We start from the raw sequence: 14,466 nt of genomic DNA, 5'->3' as shown, positions 1-14,466 counted from the left end.
CGAGTAACTAGGACTACAGGCATGCACCAGCACTCCTGGCTATTTAAATACACACACACACACACACACACACACACACACACACACACTAGAGACAGGGTCTCACTATGTTGTCCAGGTTGGTCTTGAACTCCTGGCCTCAAGCAATGCTTCTGCTTTAGCCTCCCAAAGCACTGGCATCACAAACATGAGCCACTGTACCTGGCCTTAATATTATCTTAATGCCATAATGGTGATTTAGTTGAAAACATTATCTGCACAATTATCATGTGCCAGGCACTGTGCAAAACGCTTTCTATGCATTGCTTCATTTAATCCTTGTATCAACCGACCTCATGTGTTAGATACTGTTATTATTCCAACATTACAAATGAGGAAACTGAAGCTAAGAAAAGTAATGTAGCTTGTCCAAGGACACACAGTGAACAAGTGGCAAGCAGTATATTAGCCAGAATGACCTTTTGAAGTTTAAAGCAGATCACACCACTCACATGCTTAGAAGTGCAACAGATTAGAACGGGAGGCAAGACCTCCTGCAGACCTAAGAGCCCAACCCAATTGTCTCACCCACTCATCTCTCCTGCAACAGGATGTGCCACAGCCTAATCCAAGTGGCCATCTTTCTGTACCAAATAGATCAAGCTTGTTTCCACATTAGGAGCTTTGCTCTTCCCCCGCCTAAGGCCTTTCCCTGGCCAGCTTGTCCTTGACATGTAAGTCTCATCTGCCTGGTCACCATGTCTAAAGGAGCCCTAGAAACCTGCCACACTATATCTGGTTACCACTTTTTGAAATTGTTCTATCAATTAATCAATGTATTTTCATCTACATGACCCTAATGTAAACCTAAAACGGGGACCTCATGTGTCTTATTTTCTTACATATCCCAACACCCCTGGAACAGAGCCTGACACACAGATGCTCGGTAAATGTCTGTTGAATGAATGAGTGAGCTGGTCTGACTCTAGAGCCTGAGTCATCAGCTGCTAAAATAAATTGTCTTTTTTGTCATTCTGCCACATGATGAATGATGACTTATGTTTGCTACTTTTCTTTGGCTTACTCTTATTGATCTGATCTGCTGTAAACATTTACATTTTCCTTTTCAATATATTTGCTTCCAAATTGAAAAGTCATATAGTAGTTTGGCCTGGGCACAATAATCAAGTACTTAGGAACAAATATTCCTTATGAGAGCTTGTGGGAAATTATAGAGAGGTCATTTAACTAAACTAGACAATATACACATTTCTATAATTCTAATTCCTTAAAAACTGAATTAAAAATTTACTTGTCAGAAAATAGTTATTTATGCTCAGTTGAAAACTTATGAATTGGTACATGTGTTTTGGAGGGAATTTGGCAATGTATGTAAATATTAAAGATTCCTATCAGCAATTCTACTTTTTTAGGATTGAAAGTATTTCAGTCCTACTGAAATACTAGCACTACTATGCAAAAATAGGCATATGTTCAAAATTAGATGCCACAGCATTGTTCATAATTGTGGAAAACTATGTTCAGTCTAAATGCTTATTAATTGATGATACCATAATTACATTATAGTAGATACATAGAATGGCTACTATGCAGTCATTAGAAAACTGGAAAATCAATATGCCTTTACATGAAAATATGTACAAGATATATTGAAAAAAGCAAGTTGCAGAACACTGTAAGAACACACTAAGAATGATTTTATTTTTATAAACTAAAAAGACCAAATCCTTAACTACTTATATAGATGTGTGTGTGTGTGTGTGTGTGTGTGTGTGTGTGTGAGAGTGACTGAAAATTGATGGAAAAAAGTCTAGAGGACACAAAACAAACTGTTAACAGTGTTAACAGTCCTGGGAAGGAGATTTGGAGTATGGGAGCCTTCAGTAATTTTAATTTACATATATGTATTATTTATTTCATTTCAACAAAAATATGTTATTTATAAAAAGTTAACTAAGGGCTTAAATTGATGTCACTAATAGTCTATCTTGGACTCAGAATGGAATTCAGAGGCTAGAAAGAAAAAGCATTTGGGAGTGGAGCATGTCTGCCTGCTATCTTGGAGAGTCCTGAGTGCTTTTGTTAGAGTGAAAAACTGAATCTGGGCTTGGGTCAAAATAGATGTAGGCACTGCACACTAGCTGTGTGATCTTGGAAAAGTTGCTTGACCTCTGGCTCCCCTGTTCCTGTGTCAGTCAGAAGCAGTGAGGCACTCTTATCCTGCAGCAATCTTGAGAGAATTGGATGCACTCACCCACAGCAAGGCCTATTGCAGGGACTGACACACGTAGAGCACAAAGCACTCATAGCTTCATTAACTCACTCTCTGCCGCCCCCCACCCCGGTTTTATTACCTACCTGCAACAAGTTACCTTTTAGTAGTTCTCATTTTTGATTTTTCTTCCCCCCTGCCCTTATTTGGTTTTGTTGTTGTTTTGATGTTTAGATTTGAAGGAGGCCACAGGTAACATGAGGTTGAGAGTTATCAGTGCACAGCATCCTTGCCATTTCCATCAGGGTGTGCCAGGATTCTAGGAGGCATTTGATGGAGTTAGAGGGCTTTGTGCCAAGCAGCTCAAGCCAGGATCCATACCCAGGCCTGATACTGAGCTGTGTTCATGTTCTCTGTTCCCTTCTCCAGCTTCACATTAGTCAGAATTTGTCATAATTCAAAAACATAGCCGTTCTCTAATGCATTAAATTCGTACAAACCATTAAAGTGGTGAGAGGAAGTGACAATATTTGGGTAATTTTTAAAAATATCTGCTGGAGATGTCACCTTTCCTGTTTAGAAAGGTCTGCTTTTGACACACACTGTGCTCACCTCAGGGGTCTGGGCAGGTGGCAGCTCAGATTCTAAGGATGGATGCATTTATAGGGACGTTCACTGAAGTCTCACATCCGTTTTATTAGAATGTTCTAGAGGGTTGAGTATACTGTTTCAAGTGCTTGGGAAACAAACCACGCACACAGAAATGGTAAAATGCAGAGGTCAATTTCTCATGATTTGATGAGAAAGTGAGCGGAAAAATGAAGTAAAAATATGAAAAATGCAGGCGGCAGGAACTTCAGGAGTGAGCTCAGTGCCTCGCTTTGGCAAATACAGACAAGTTGGAGAAACGTTTTCCAAAAGTCAGATTGTACAAGGCATTTTGTGAGCACATATTTTAGAATGTAAAACTTACTAGATTGAGTAGAATCTGAAATAAGACAATGTTCTCAAGTTTTTACTTGTGTCTATACAAAATTACTAATGATTTATCATCCACTTGGCATTGTACCTTACCTAGACTATTACATATAAGGCATCTAAGAAAATGTCATTGGTCTGGATGCTGGACCACCAAGACCTTGGCATATGCTGAAATTAGACAGACATGTTAAATTAACCATAATCAAATTTTTACATAAACCACGGTAAGACATAGCTAAAATCAGTTGACTTCTAAGATGATATGTGTTAGCGATGTTTGTCTTTAGCAAATAATCTTTTACTCTTTTGAAACCATTCACAAATGTTTACACTGAGGAGTTGGGAAAAATTCCTTTTGTAGTTTATGCTTCATGCAGTATGTAATACGTTAGTGTATAATAACACAATCAAACAGAATGGGTATATATGAATGGGCATATTTCTCTTCCTACGCCTTCTTTTTCTATTTTTCTCACTCTGATGAATTCTGTGGTTTGTTAATGGAAAGAAACAATAAAAGTAGTAAAGTTTTTGAACATTACTACATATGAGACATTTTCTTAAATGCTTTATATGTAATAGTCTAGGTAAGGTACAATGCCAAGTGGATGATAAATCATTTGTAGTTTTGTATAGATTCAAGTAAAAACTTGAGAACATTGTTTTATTTCATATTCTACTCAATCTAGTAAGTTTTACATTCTAAAAGAAACATTTCAGTGTGTCACATAACTGGCTAATAATTATTTTGTATTGCTACGTTTTGTTTTGGAGTTACCGTTAATTTTAAGGACATTAAGTCCCTGGCTAATAATCTCTTGAGAATAAAGAACAGAATTTACCTGTGATAAAATACCAATAGCATTTATGCAATTATCTAAATTGGCAGCCCAGATGTGTGAGGCTTTTTGCTCTTATGGTAGATTCTTCTTCCGTGATTTCCAGTGAAACACACACACACACACACACACACACACACACACACACACACACACACACACTTGCCATACACCTTTTAAATGCTGGGGCTAAGCCTGTGACTGACTGACTTCAGTCAATAGAATGCAGCAGACTTGAAGAAACTGTCAGTTTCAGTTTCACATCTAAGATGTCTTGAGGCATGGGAGTTTTCCCTCTTGTGCTCTTGGGAAGTATCTGCTGCATGAAAACTTTGACTATCCTGAGAACATCATGCTAGAAGGAGGCCCAGCCCAGCATGTGGAGAAGCCATGTGGAGGAGAAGGCCCTAACTGAGCTCCTAGGTGACAGCAGCACCAGCACCAGCGTACTGAACAGTGAGGGCATTTCAACCCTTCTAGCCATTCCAGACTCGATTGGCAACATGGGAAGCACAATAATTTCCCATTCAATGCATAACATCATGAGAAACAACCAATTGTACTTACCACTAATTTTGGGATTCAGGAGTCCCCCCCTTATCTGAGGGAGATCCAATCCAAGACCCTGGTGGATGCCTGGAACCGAGGATAGTACTGAACCCCACATATACTGTGTTTTTCCTATGCATACATACCCATGATCAAGTTTAATTTATAAGTTAGGCACAGGAAGCAATGAACAACAATGAAATACAACAATTATGACAATGTGCTGTAATAAAACCTCACAAAGGTCCCATGGAGAAGATATATTTATCCCTATTTTATAGATGAAGAAACAGGGTTGGGCTTGAAACTGACCTATACGCCTTGTTCACCTTGATCCATACCATCCCCCAAACTGTATTAACAACAGCTTAAGAGATGATCTTAGTTACTTAAAACCCTTATACAGAGAGAGTGACTGCCAAAATAGGGAGAAGACCATTTCCACAACATGGGAAAGTTTCAAAATTAGGTTGGATCAGAGGTTCTTAAACCTGGCCACATATTAGAATGCTCTGGGTAGATTTCAAAGAACCATGATAACCCTAGCCCCATCACAAATGAAGTAAATTAGAATCTCTTCAAATAGAGCCCAGAATGGCTTTTTTTTTTTTTGAGTTGGAGTCTCACTCTGTCGCCCAGACTGGAGTGCAGTGGCTGCTCCCGGCCACCGCAGCCTCGACCTTCTGGGCTCCGGCGATCCTTCCGCCTCAGGCTTCTGAGTAGCCGGAATTACAGGCGCGTGCTACCACACCCGGCTGATTTTTGATTTATTGTAGAGATGAGGTCTCGCTGCCCAGGCGGGTCTCGAACCTGCGGGCTCAGGCAATCCACTCACCTCAGCCTTCCAAAGGCGCGGGATTACAGGCTGAGCCACCGAACCCGGCCAGAATGGCTTTTTAAAAGCCTCTCAGGAGATTGCACTATACAGCAAGGGTAGAGAAATATCATGCATCTGTAGAGATGTGTGCATGAGAAGTCTCGGGATCGAGTGTGAGGGGCACACATATCTCTGTGTGGACTCAGTGTTCACATGTGGTAGGCACTCAACAGATGGGTGTAGACTCATTGTCTGAAATCTGGATAGAGCTCTGAAATCTGGAAACTTAAGGTGATGTGCATTTTAAAGTTCCAATTGCTATATAGATACATTATATAAAGAGAACGTAGAAGGTATTCAAAATAAAATTGTATCTTAATTCCTTAATTGTGAGTTGAGCTAGTCAGAATTCTTTGCGAGTCATTTTATTATGCCTCTATTTCAACCCATCCTGGTTTATTTTAGTTATGATGTCATGCACACCTTCCACAATCCAAAGTGCTTTGTGGATGGAGAAAAGTCATTGGCATGGCACAGAGCATGCCAGTTGTGGTTACTCTCCTCTCCTCCCTCCCCTCATCCCTCCACCCCTCCCTCCTTCCCTTCTTTGTAAGAAATTTGAGAGATACTAACAGAGATGAAAGTGCTAATTTCATAGATTCAAAATGAGACAGTGTGTGCTTGCCTTTTCTCTTTCTCTCTGCAGTTGATTATAGTTTGGGCCCCTGATTCTCAATTAAAAAGCAAAACAAACAATTTTAATGTGCTGTTTTGTCTATTTAAGTCCTGCCTCTTTCCAAAATATATTCGAGGCTGCATAGAGCATGATAGCATTGCAGAAAATTAATAAAATATAAAAAGAAGAGTTAAGAACTTGGAAGAGGAGAAGCAGCAATAGAATGGCCAAAAGGAATTTGGAGTTTTGTGAAGGAGTAAGAAGCTTGCTGTGGGCTTCCCTGTAGTCAGGGGAAGAAACAAACTTACATAGTTGTAAACAGCAGAAAGGAAGATGTGCATAGCAACTACTCAGGGGACAAAAAAACTTCTGCTGTGAAACCTTACAGAGGACAATACGTGTCATGACAGCAGCACCCTTGACAACAGCTTCACAACAAATACTGAAGTAGTTTCAATATTACTTTTCGATGTAGTTGAAGACATAACGTTAAAGCCAAACTCATTGAAGCAGATCTAAGATGTTGTCAGATTTGAGCTTATCTTTATAATATAACCATTCCTCCTCCTCCCTTCTGTCTCCTTCTTCTTTAATTTTAGTAATTTCCCTCCTTGCTTTCCTTTGAGTTTTCTTTAACATTAGTGTGGATTAAAGAGTTCTGTTTTTAACCCATTGCATCATTTTGCATGACCCCAGTTAACTGTTTACTAATCACAAAACCTAATGCCTATTTTTAGTTGCTTGGGATCCTTCAAAAACCCTGTCTTGTTCTGACTTTCTTTTCCCTAAAGAGCACCATGTTGATTAAGAAGAGACTGACAGACATTTTCTGGTAGTTACCCTGGACAGGGTACAAGATTAGAACTCTTGTGTGTTGATGTTATTGGCTACAGGCAAGGAGCACTTTCGTCTTGTGGTTATACAGCTGCAAATGTAATAATGGGATTCGGTGCAGCTTGGAAAATATAGAGGCAGATATGTATAGAAAAGTCACAGAGTCCTTTTGTCTCTGCCCTTGGAATAATCCAGCAGAGACATACCTTTCCAAACACTGTGAGTACATGTTTGGCAAATTCTTCCAGCTTAGTGTTTTGCTGGTGTCGTGTGGTCCTCAGGAGCGGTGGTGAACTGATCTGAAGGAAATGGAGAAGGCTATTTTTACTATGCAAAAATCTGTTTGTGTAAACTTGTATTTCAGTTGTCTTTTTCATTTCCCTCTTGGCAGCAAACATTAGTACTTGAGGACACACTGCCACTCATTTCTGAGAAGCACCAAATATTTGGTTTTTATCTGCATTCATTCAGAGTCAGTTTCAAGTTGTTTCTGTAGATATCAAGCATAAATATTTAGATAAAACAAGCTTATGAATTATGTAATTTACTCCATCATCTGTGGAATAATAATTTTTTTCTATACCATAGAAAAAAATTATTGAATGCTTTCTTTGCAAAAGACACCAAAATAGATAATAAGTGCAGAGCAGTGGATACTTTATAAACAAAAGGCATGGTGCAGCCCACTGTAAGCTAGACTAATTGAGAAGTGGAGATATTGCATTATGTTAGTTAAATTATTGTAAAGTAGAATGTTCTTAGGAGACACTTTTTTATTGTGGTACAACTTGGATGAGTATGAATAGAAAGATTCGAGTACCTTAGAAAAGAAAGTGTGTTGAGAACAGGTTCAGAACAGGTGGATTTTAAACCAAGTATTAAAAGAGAATACTGAAAAAAGAATACTTGCATGAGTTCGTAAAGATGGTCATAGAAAACAGGGAAAGAGGAAGGTTAGGCTCCTTCCATGAAAGTTGTCTTTTATTTTCTGGGAACCTCTAGAGATGGAAAACTTGTGTGATAATTTTTATCACAATATAAAATATAATCAAGAAGTTGCTTTAAAAATATATATGAGGCTCTACTGAATGACTCGTTTATTATTGTATTTGAAACAATATCACAGCATGACAGTTTTTTTCTTTTTGACACGTGTTATTCTAGCATATGATGTATTCGTTGACATGTATATACATGAACATATAAATGTTGTATGACCCCAGGAAGTTCCTTGATGTTAAGATAATCTTTTTATAATTAATCTCCTTCAGGTCATTCTCAGTAGTGTAATTACTATTCACATGTTGTTTCAAGCATGATAATTCAATGTACCATTTCAATAATTTTACATTTCAAAATTAGGCCTTTTTCTTTGCTTTTATTGAAAAACTAAAATTCTGAAAATAGTATCTTACAAAGACCTTTTCTGAACTTTTAAAATTAAAACTTAAAAAAGGTTTTGAATTTAATTTGAATAGTTATACATTATTTATCTCTTAAGATTATTGTGGCTTTATTTATTTTCCAAGATATCTTGAATCCATATATTTTAAAAACCCTGAAAATTAGGTCTTCCCTTTCTCATACACACAAAATAGCTTTTAATAATATTTTATTTTATTTTATTTTTTGAGTTGGGGTCTCACTCTGTCGCCCAGACTGGAGCGCAGTGGCCGCTCCCGGCCACCACAGCCTCGACCTGCTGTGCTCCAGCGATCCTTCCGCCTTAGCCTTTCAAGTAGCTGGAACTACAGGCACGCGCTACCACGCCTGGCTAATTTTTTGATTTATTGTAGAGATGATCTCACCAAGTTGCCCAGGCAGGTCTCGAACCCGCGGGCTCAGGCAGTCCACTCACCTCAGCCTCCCAAAGGCGCGGGATCACAGGCTGAGCTACCGAGCCTGGCTAATAATATTTTAAATGGGGTAAGTCACACCCTATTTAGAGATATATCATTGAGAGAATAAATTAGTCATGATGGAAAAACATTATTCCTTTTTTTATCTTTTTCATTCATATTGTCTCTTCCAGTAATTCCTTATCTACTCATCCATCCATCTATCTATCCATCCATCCATTTATTCTTTCATTCACTCATGAAATATGCATTAAGTATCTGCTATATTTAGGAGAATGTGATGGTGTCTGGATGGGTGAGAAGGAACTACAAAGGTGAATAAAACACAAGACTTAGGACTTTAGGAGATAAGAGAAAACAATGTTAATTTCCATAAGTAAGGATTACATCATGTGCTTTAGGTTGCAGATAAAAAAGAAAATATCCTGCTTTTAAGGAGGTGGGGTAATTACTTCAGAAATACTTTTTCATTGAAGCTGAGCTACTCAATCAATCCTGTGTTTTTGAGGATGAGGGAAAGTACTTTTTCTCCTTAACATTTAGTGAAACAAATAAGATTGAAGATATCAAAAGGTCTAGAATATGCTTAGATTTTTCAAGACATTGCTAGTACATCTATATTTTGTACTTGAAATAAGAAAGTTATTAAATATTTATTAAAATGATAAAAAATAGGCTCTTTGCCTCCAAGCCCATTACTGAAGAAATCATAGCTTACAATATTGACATGTTTGTTTAAGGAGTGTTTCTTGTGATCTTTGCTCATTTTCCTTCTGTTTAATATTATAATGCTTTATTTTCAGAAGCAAAATCACCAAAGGCTTGGAGGACTTAAAACATGTTAGTCCTGTAGGAGAGACATATATCCATGAAGGACTAAAGCTAGTAAGTTTTTCTACATTTGTAAGTATAGGAGAGAATTCTTTCTTTTTCTGTAATAAAATACAACTTTCTAGCAAAGCTCAAAAGTCCTGTTGCATATTTATGTTACAGATTTTTTGTAATGCTTTTAGTTGTTCCAGAGATGAGATTGGTAGAAAAATTATTTATTGTGGTGATAAGAACAGCTGAGATGACATTTTGCTTTTTAAGGAATTGTCTACTTTCTTTGTGTTTATATTCAGATTAGGCAACCACAGCTAAAAATTTGTATCATTTAAACCCACTGGGAACTACTCTATAATGTGAATATATGCATATTTCAGATAAAATAGTTAACACAAAATACTGTGTTCTAAGAGCTAGTCAGTAATATTTTGATTTTGTCAGACTTACAAATTCAGCTTGATGAAACATGCTGGTTAAAAGTTAAAATTAAATTGTGAGTTGAATAATTATTCTTCATTTTCAGGCGAATGAACAAATTCAGAAAGCAGGAGGCTTAAAAACCTCCAGTATCATAATTGCTCTGACAGATGGTAAGCTGGACGGTCTGGTGCCATCATATGCAGAGAAAGAGGTGAGTATTGGACTGAGACTGTTCTTTCCACCCCACTGTCCTTTGCTGTGTGTCTCTGCGTGTGTAGCTTGACATTTGAATAACTCGCTTCCCTTCCTCTCTGCCTCCCTGCTTCTCCATAGGCAAAGCTATCCAGGTCACTTGGGGCGAGTGTGTATTGTGTTGGTGTCCTTGATTTCGAACAAGCTCAGGTGAGTTGCAAGAGATCTGCCAATTTTAATGTAAATCACGTAATTGTCTTAAGGATAATGTAACAAATTATCTTCACTGATGACTTATTATGTCACTAATCAATCGTTAAAGATTCTCTATAAAAATATAAATATTTTCTATAAAAATGCCTGTGTGTCTTGAGCTCTACCTTACTAACGTCAGAATTCTCATAGCTTTTGTTACTGAAGGGCTCTACCTTTCGTAAAGTTTATTTGTTGAACTAATATAAGAAACATTCGGATTAAAATGAAATGAAAACTCCTTTAACTCAACAGATGAGATTATTATGACAGTCTTATTTAGAATTTGCATTTTATTTAAACTTTGACTATTTGATGTGCAAGAATTTGGAAAGTTGATTTAGGGGAAATCTTTAATAATTTTTCTTACAAAACTAATATTTTTAATAAAGTTTTGGGGGTATACATATTAACTTTTTTTACTCGCAAAATCACTTTACATTTACATTTTTGCATGAGCATAGCTTAGATGCCTGTGCCTCATGCTGCTAACAGCTTTAGATCGCTGTACTGTTTTGAAATTGCAACTTGAGCCGATGTAAAGACGCTATGACTGATCTCCCCTTATTTCGTTCTGATACAGTTAGAGTAATAACGCTAGTATCACCACCTTCAATTCCTGACCATGAATGTAGGTTACACTAGTAAATTAATCCTGTAGACTAATCCTGTGAAGTAATTTTTAAGATGAACATAACTGAAATGCAATGAAGTTTATAAAGTATTATATATGTCAACCACCCCTTAATTAAGTTTTCTTCTTTTTTCTAAAGCTCGAAAGGATTGCTGATTCAAAGGAACAAGTTTTCCCTGTCAAAGGTGGATTTCAAGCTCTTAAAGGAATAATTAATTCTGTGAGTATTTCTCTGGGGGCAGAAAAGGCTATAAGAAGTAATCTTAATATCTAGTTGCGTTATTTAGAAGAAAGTAAGAGGTTTATTTGGCACTGCAAACACAATGTAATTCTAAAGATTTGGACTTGTAAATGACACTTGGGATATTTGGTATTAATTTTTTGCACACTGGGCTCTGTGAGCCTGGGTTTGTGATTTCAAGTTTAAGATTTTCATAAATGGTCTCAGATACTTCCACCCTTTGAGTACAGAGTTAACCGTCTTGATATCTTGAAAGTTTTATAGGCTTCATAGAAGAAATATAAAATAAAAATTTGGATTGGAATGTGTGATTACTTCCTTTTCCAAATATAGCATTTCTTGGCTATCAGTCAGCCTCCTTGGACCAGGGCTATTTGCCTGCAGTTGTTGTTCTCTCTATTTGCATGATTAATAGTCTTACTAGAAGACATAATCTTTATGTTTGGGATTCAGTGGAGCTGTCTCCGGTGATTATTAGGATCTGGACTACCTTAAACAGGGTGGGGAAGAAGGGGTGATGAAATGCAAAGCAAAACTCCTGGGCTTTCACAGCTGAGGTTTATGTCTCATTTTACTGCCTTTGCTAGAAGCACTAGGAAGAGTTGCTATTAAGTATTTATGATATTTTGGTAAACACCATCCTGAAATGGAAGTGAATAATATATATTCTCTAAGCCAAAGCTTTTTCTTTAATCTTTAAGGGAAAAAAGAATCTCAGTTTCTTCTAACATTTGGTTCTGAGATTTTAAATTTCTCCTTAAAGATCGTGTTTTTTAGAAACACAGAGTGAGATTTATTAAATTTGTTTTTAGTAGCTTGTAGACATTTAAAAAAAAATGAAGCTTTTCAGAGAAAACATATAATTTTGTTCCATTACATGTTAGTACTTCTAGTGGACAAGCAAAATGTAAGTGAAGAATGGAACAGAGAGTCAGTTATTTCAGTTTATGTGTATCGTTGTGATTAGGGTTTAGGGACAAAAATGCAACATAAAAAATGGTAAATAATTTCATAATAAATTATTATGACTCATAATAAATACTCTACAACTGTAATTTAAGTTTTAAACTATAGGATAAGGTATGGACAATGCAAGGAAGGATAATTTACCTCCCTAAATAAACAAATCAGTGGATTGTATTTTAAAGCAGAATTTTATTTTCCATGGGAATCTGCAATGATTTTTGTAATTATACTGAGAAGGAGAAAGGACCTCTCTGGGTTATTCCCTTTGTTTTTTGTTATGTTTTGTTTTTTGTATAAAAAAGATTTAACTCCCAATGCTCCAGATGACTGAATAGTTTTCTAAAATTCCATTTCTATGGGTTGTAACTACAGATTTTCTTCAAGAAATTAGTAGCTGACTACCAGAAGAAATGAAGTTATTGTTGTTTATTATGTTTATTTAATCTTTCTATCTGTATTAGGGAAACTTTAGAGTGTTTATGTATGCATTTCAGTGGCTTTGGGGGTACAAGTAATTTTTGGTTCCCTAGTTGCCTTGTGTAGTGGTGATGAAATCTGGGCTTTAACAGTACCCATCACCCCTACTAGTGCACATTGTATGTGAAAATTCATTTTTCATTCCTCTTCCCCTTCCCATCCTCCCCCTTCTGAGTCCCCAGTGTCTATTATACATAGAATGCATTTTTTTTTTTGAGTTGGAGTCTCACTCTGTCGCCCAGACGGAGTGCAGTGGCCGCTCCTGGCCACTGCAGCCTCGACCTGCTGAGCTCCGGCAATCCTTTCTCCTCAGCCTTCCAAGTAGCTGGAACTACAGGCGCGTGCTACCACGCCCAGCTAATTTTTTGATTTATTGTAGAGTTGAGATCTCGCCAAGTTGCCCAGGTGGGTCTCGAACCCGCGGGCTCAGGCAATTCACTCACCTCAGCCTCTCAAAGTGCGGGATTACAGACTAAGCCACCGAGCCAGGTTTAGAATGCAAGTTTTAAGTATGATCTTTCTTGCTTGAAGTTCTTGATGGACTTTAGCTTGAGGAAGTTATGTCAAAAGATTTAGCATGAACTTAGAAAGATTTGCATTATTCCAGTCACAAATTGCCAATTAAGTCTCTTGCATGTTGCCTCTAGAATGATGATGGGTGTAACTTCCATGTAGATCTAGTGAAGTTTTAGATATTTTGTCACAGAAGGACTAAATGATCACAGGAAAGCCAGCCTTGGGGAACCCTAGCAGTGTCTGGCAGAGTCAGAAAGTAGAAAGAGGGAGCTATTACCCCCATCTCTAATCTGTGGTTGGCATTTTCATCAACGTGATGATAGTTTGAGATGTTTGCCCACTTTGTAGAAATTTATGGTGATTCAAGCATTTCATGTCTTTTCATGGGCAGAGATTGCTCCACTCCTCATAACACAAAGACTATAATTCTGCTTCAAATTTGAATTGCATTTTATAATTACATAATATCATCTTATTTTTAGAGTATGTATTTGACCTTTAAGACAAACATAATGCATCTATCACATGGCTAAGAGAGAATATCCCTCAATGCTTTACGATTTACCAAACCAATGGATTAAATTATTCTGTGGAATGTATGTATGTAAAGCTAAGCAAATGTAAGAAATTAGAGCATGTAAGTCTCTCAGATATGTAGCCCTATAAAGGCAGCATTTCTGCTAAATTGATAGGCAATTTTTTCCTGCTAGATGTTATTTAAATACATCTGGACTCATTAACTGCCAGTGCATTAAATTTTTAAAAGTTTATTTTCTTGTTTTCTTTGTTCTTCCTCTGTATTTCCTAACTCCAGTGACAGAGATGGTCTGCTTTACTTAATTTGTAAGATATATATTAAGACATCATTTATCTAGCATCAGTTTCTTTCTTTCTTTCTTTTTTTGAGTTGGAGTCTCACTCTGTCACTGGACTGGAGTGCAGTGGCCGCTCCCAGTCACTGCAGCCTCCCATCCACTGCAGCCTCAGCCTGCTGTGCTCTGGCTATCCTCCCACCTCAGCCTTCCAAGTAGCTGGAACTACAGGCGCACGCTACCACGCCTGGCTAATTTTTTTTTGATTTATTTATCGCCAAGTTGCCCAGGCGGGTCTCGTACCCGCGGGCTCAGGCAATCCACTCACCTCAGCCTCTCAAAGCGCTGGGATTACAGGCTG

General features: G+C 37.4%; 1 protein-coding gene across 2 annotated transcripts in view; it reads left to right on the top strand.

The window, feature by feature from the left end:
* Positions 1-14,466, top strand: part of ANTXR2 (anthrax toxin receptor 2) — a 137,723-nt gene that overhangs the window by 6,136 nt on the left and 117,121 nt on the right. For both annotated transcript variants that reach the window (XM_008069354.2, XM_021718217.1), the window contains exons 3-6: positions 9,571-9,652; positions 10,119-10,226; positions 10,349-10,417; positions 11,233-11,313. In XM_008069354.2, coding sequence (XP_008067545.1) covers positions 9,571-9,652; positions 10,119-10,226; positions 10,349-10,417; positions 11,233-11,313 — 340 coding nt within the window. The remainder of the gene's footprint in view (positions 1-9,570; positions 9,653-10,118; positions 10,227-10,348; positions 10,418-11,232; positions 11,314-14,466) is intronic.

This window comes from Carlito syrichta, unplaced genomic scaffold (genome assembly GCF_000164805.1).
Source record: "Carlito syrichta isolate Samal-C Ts95f unplaced genomic scaffold, Tarsius_syrichta-2.0.1 Scaffold311948, whole genome shotgun sequence".
NCBI lineage: Eukaryota > Metazoa > Chordata > Mammalia > Primates > Tarsiidae > Carlito > Carlito syrichta.
Note: the sequence above shows the minus strand (reverse complement) of the source record. Positions and strands in the feature narration are given on the sequence as shown.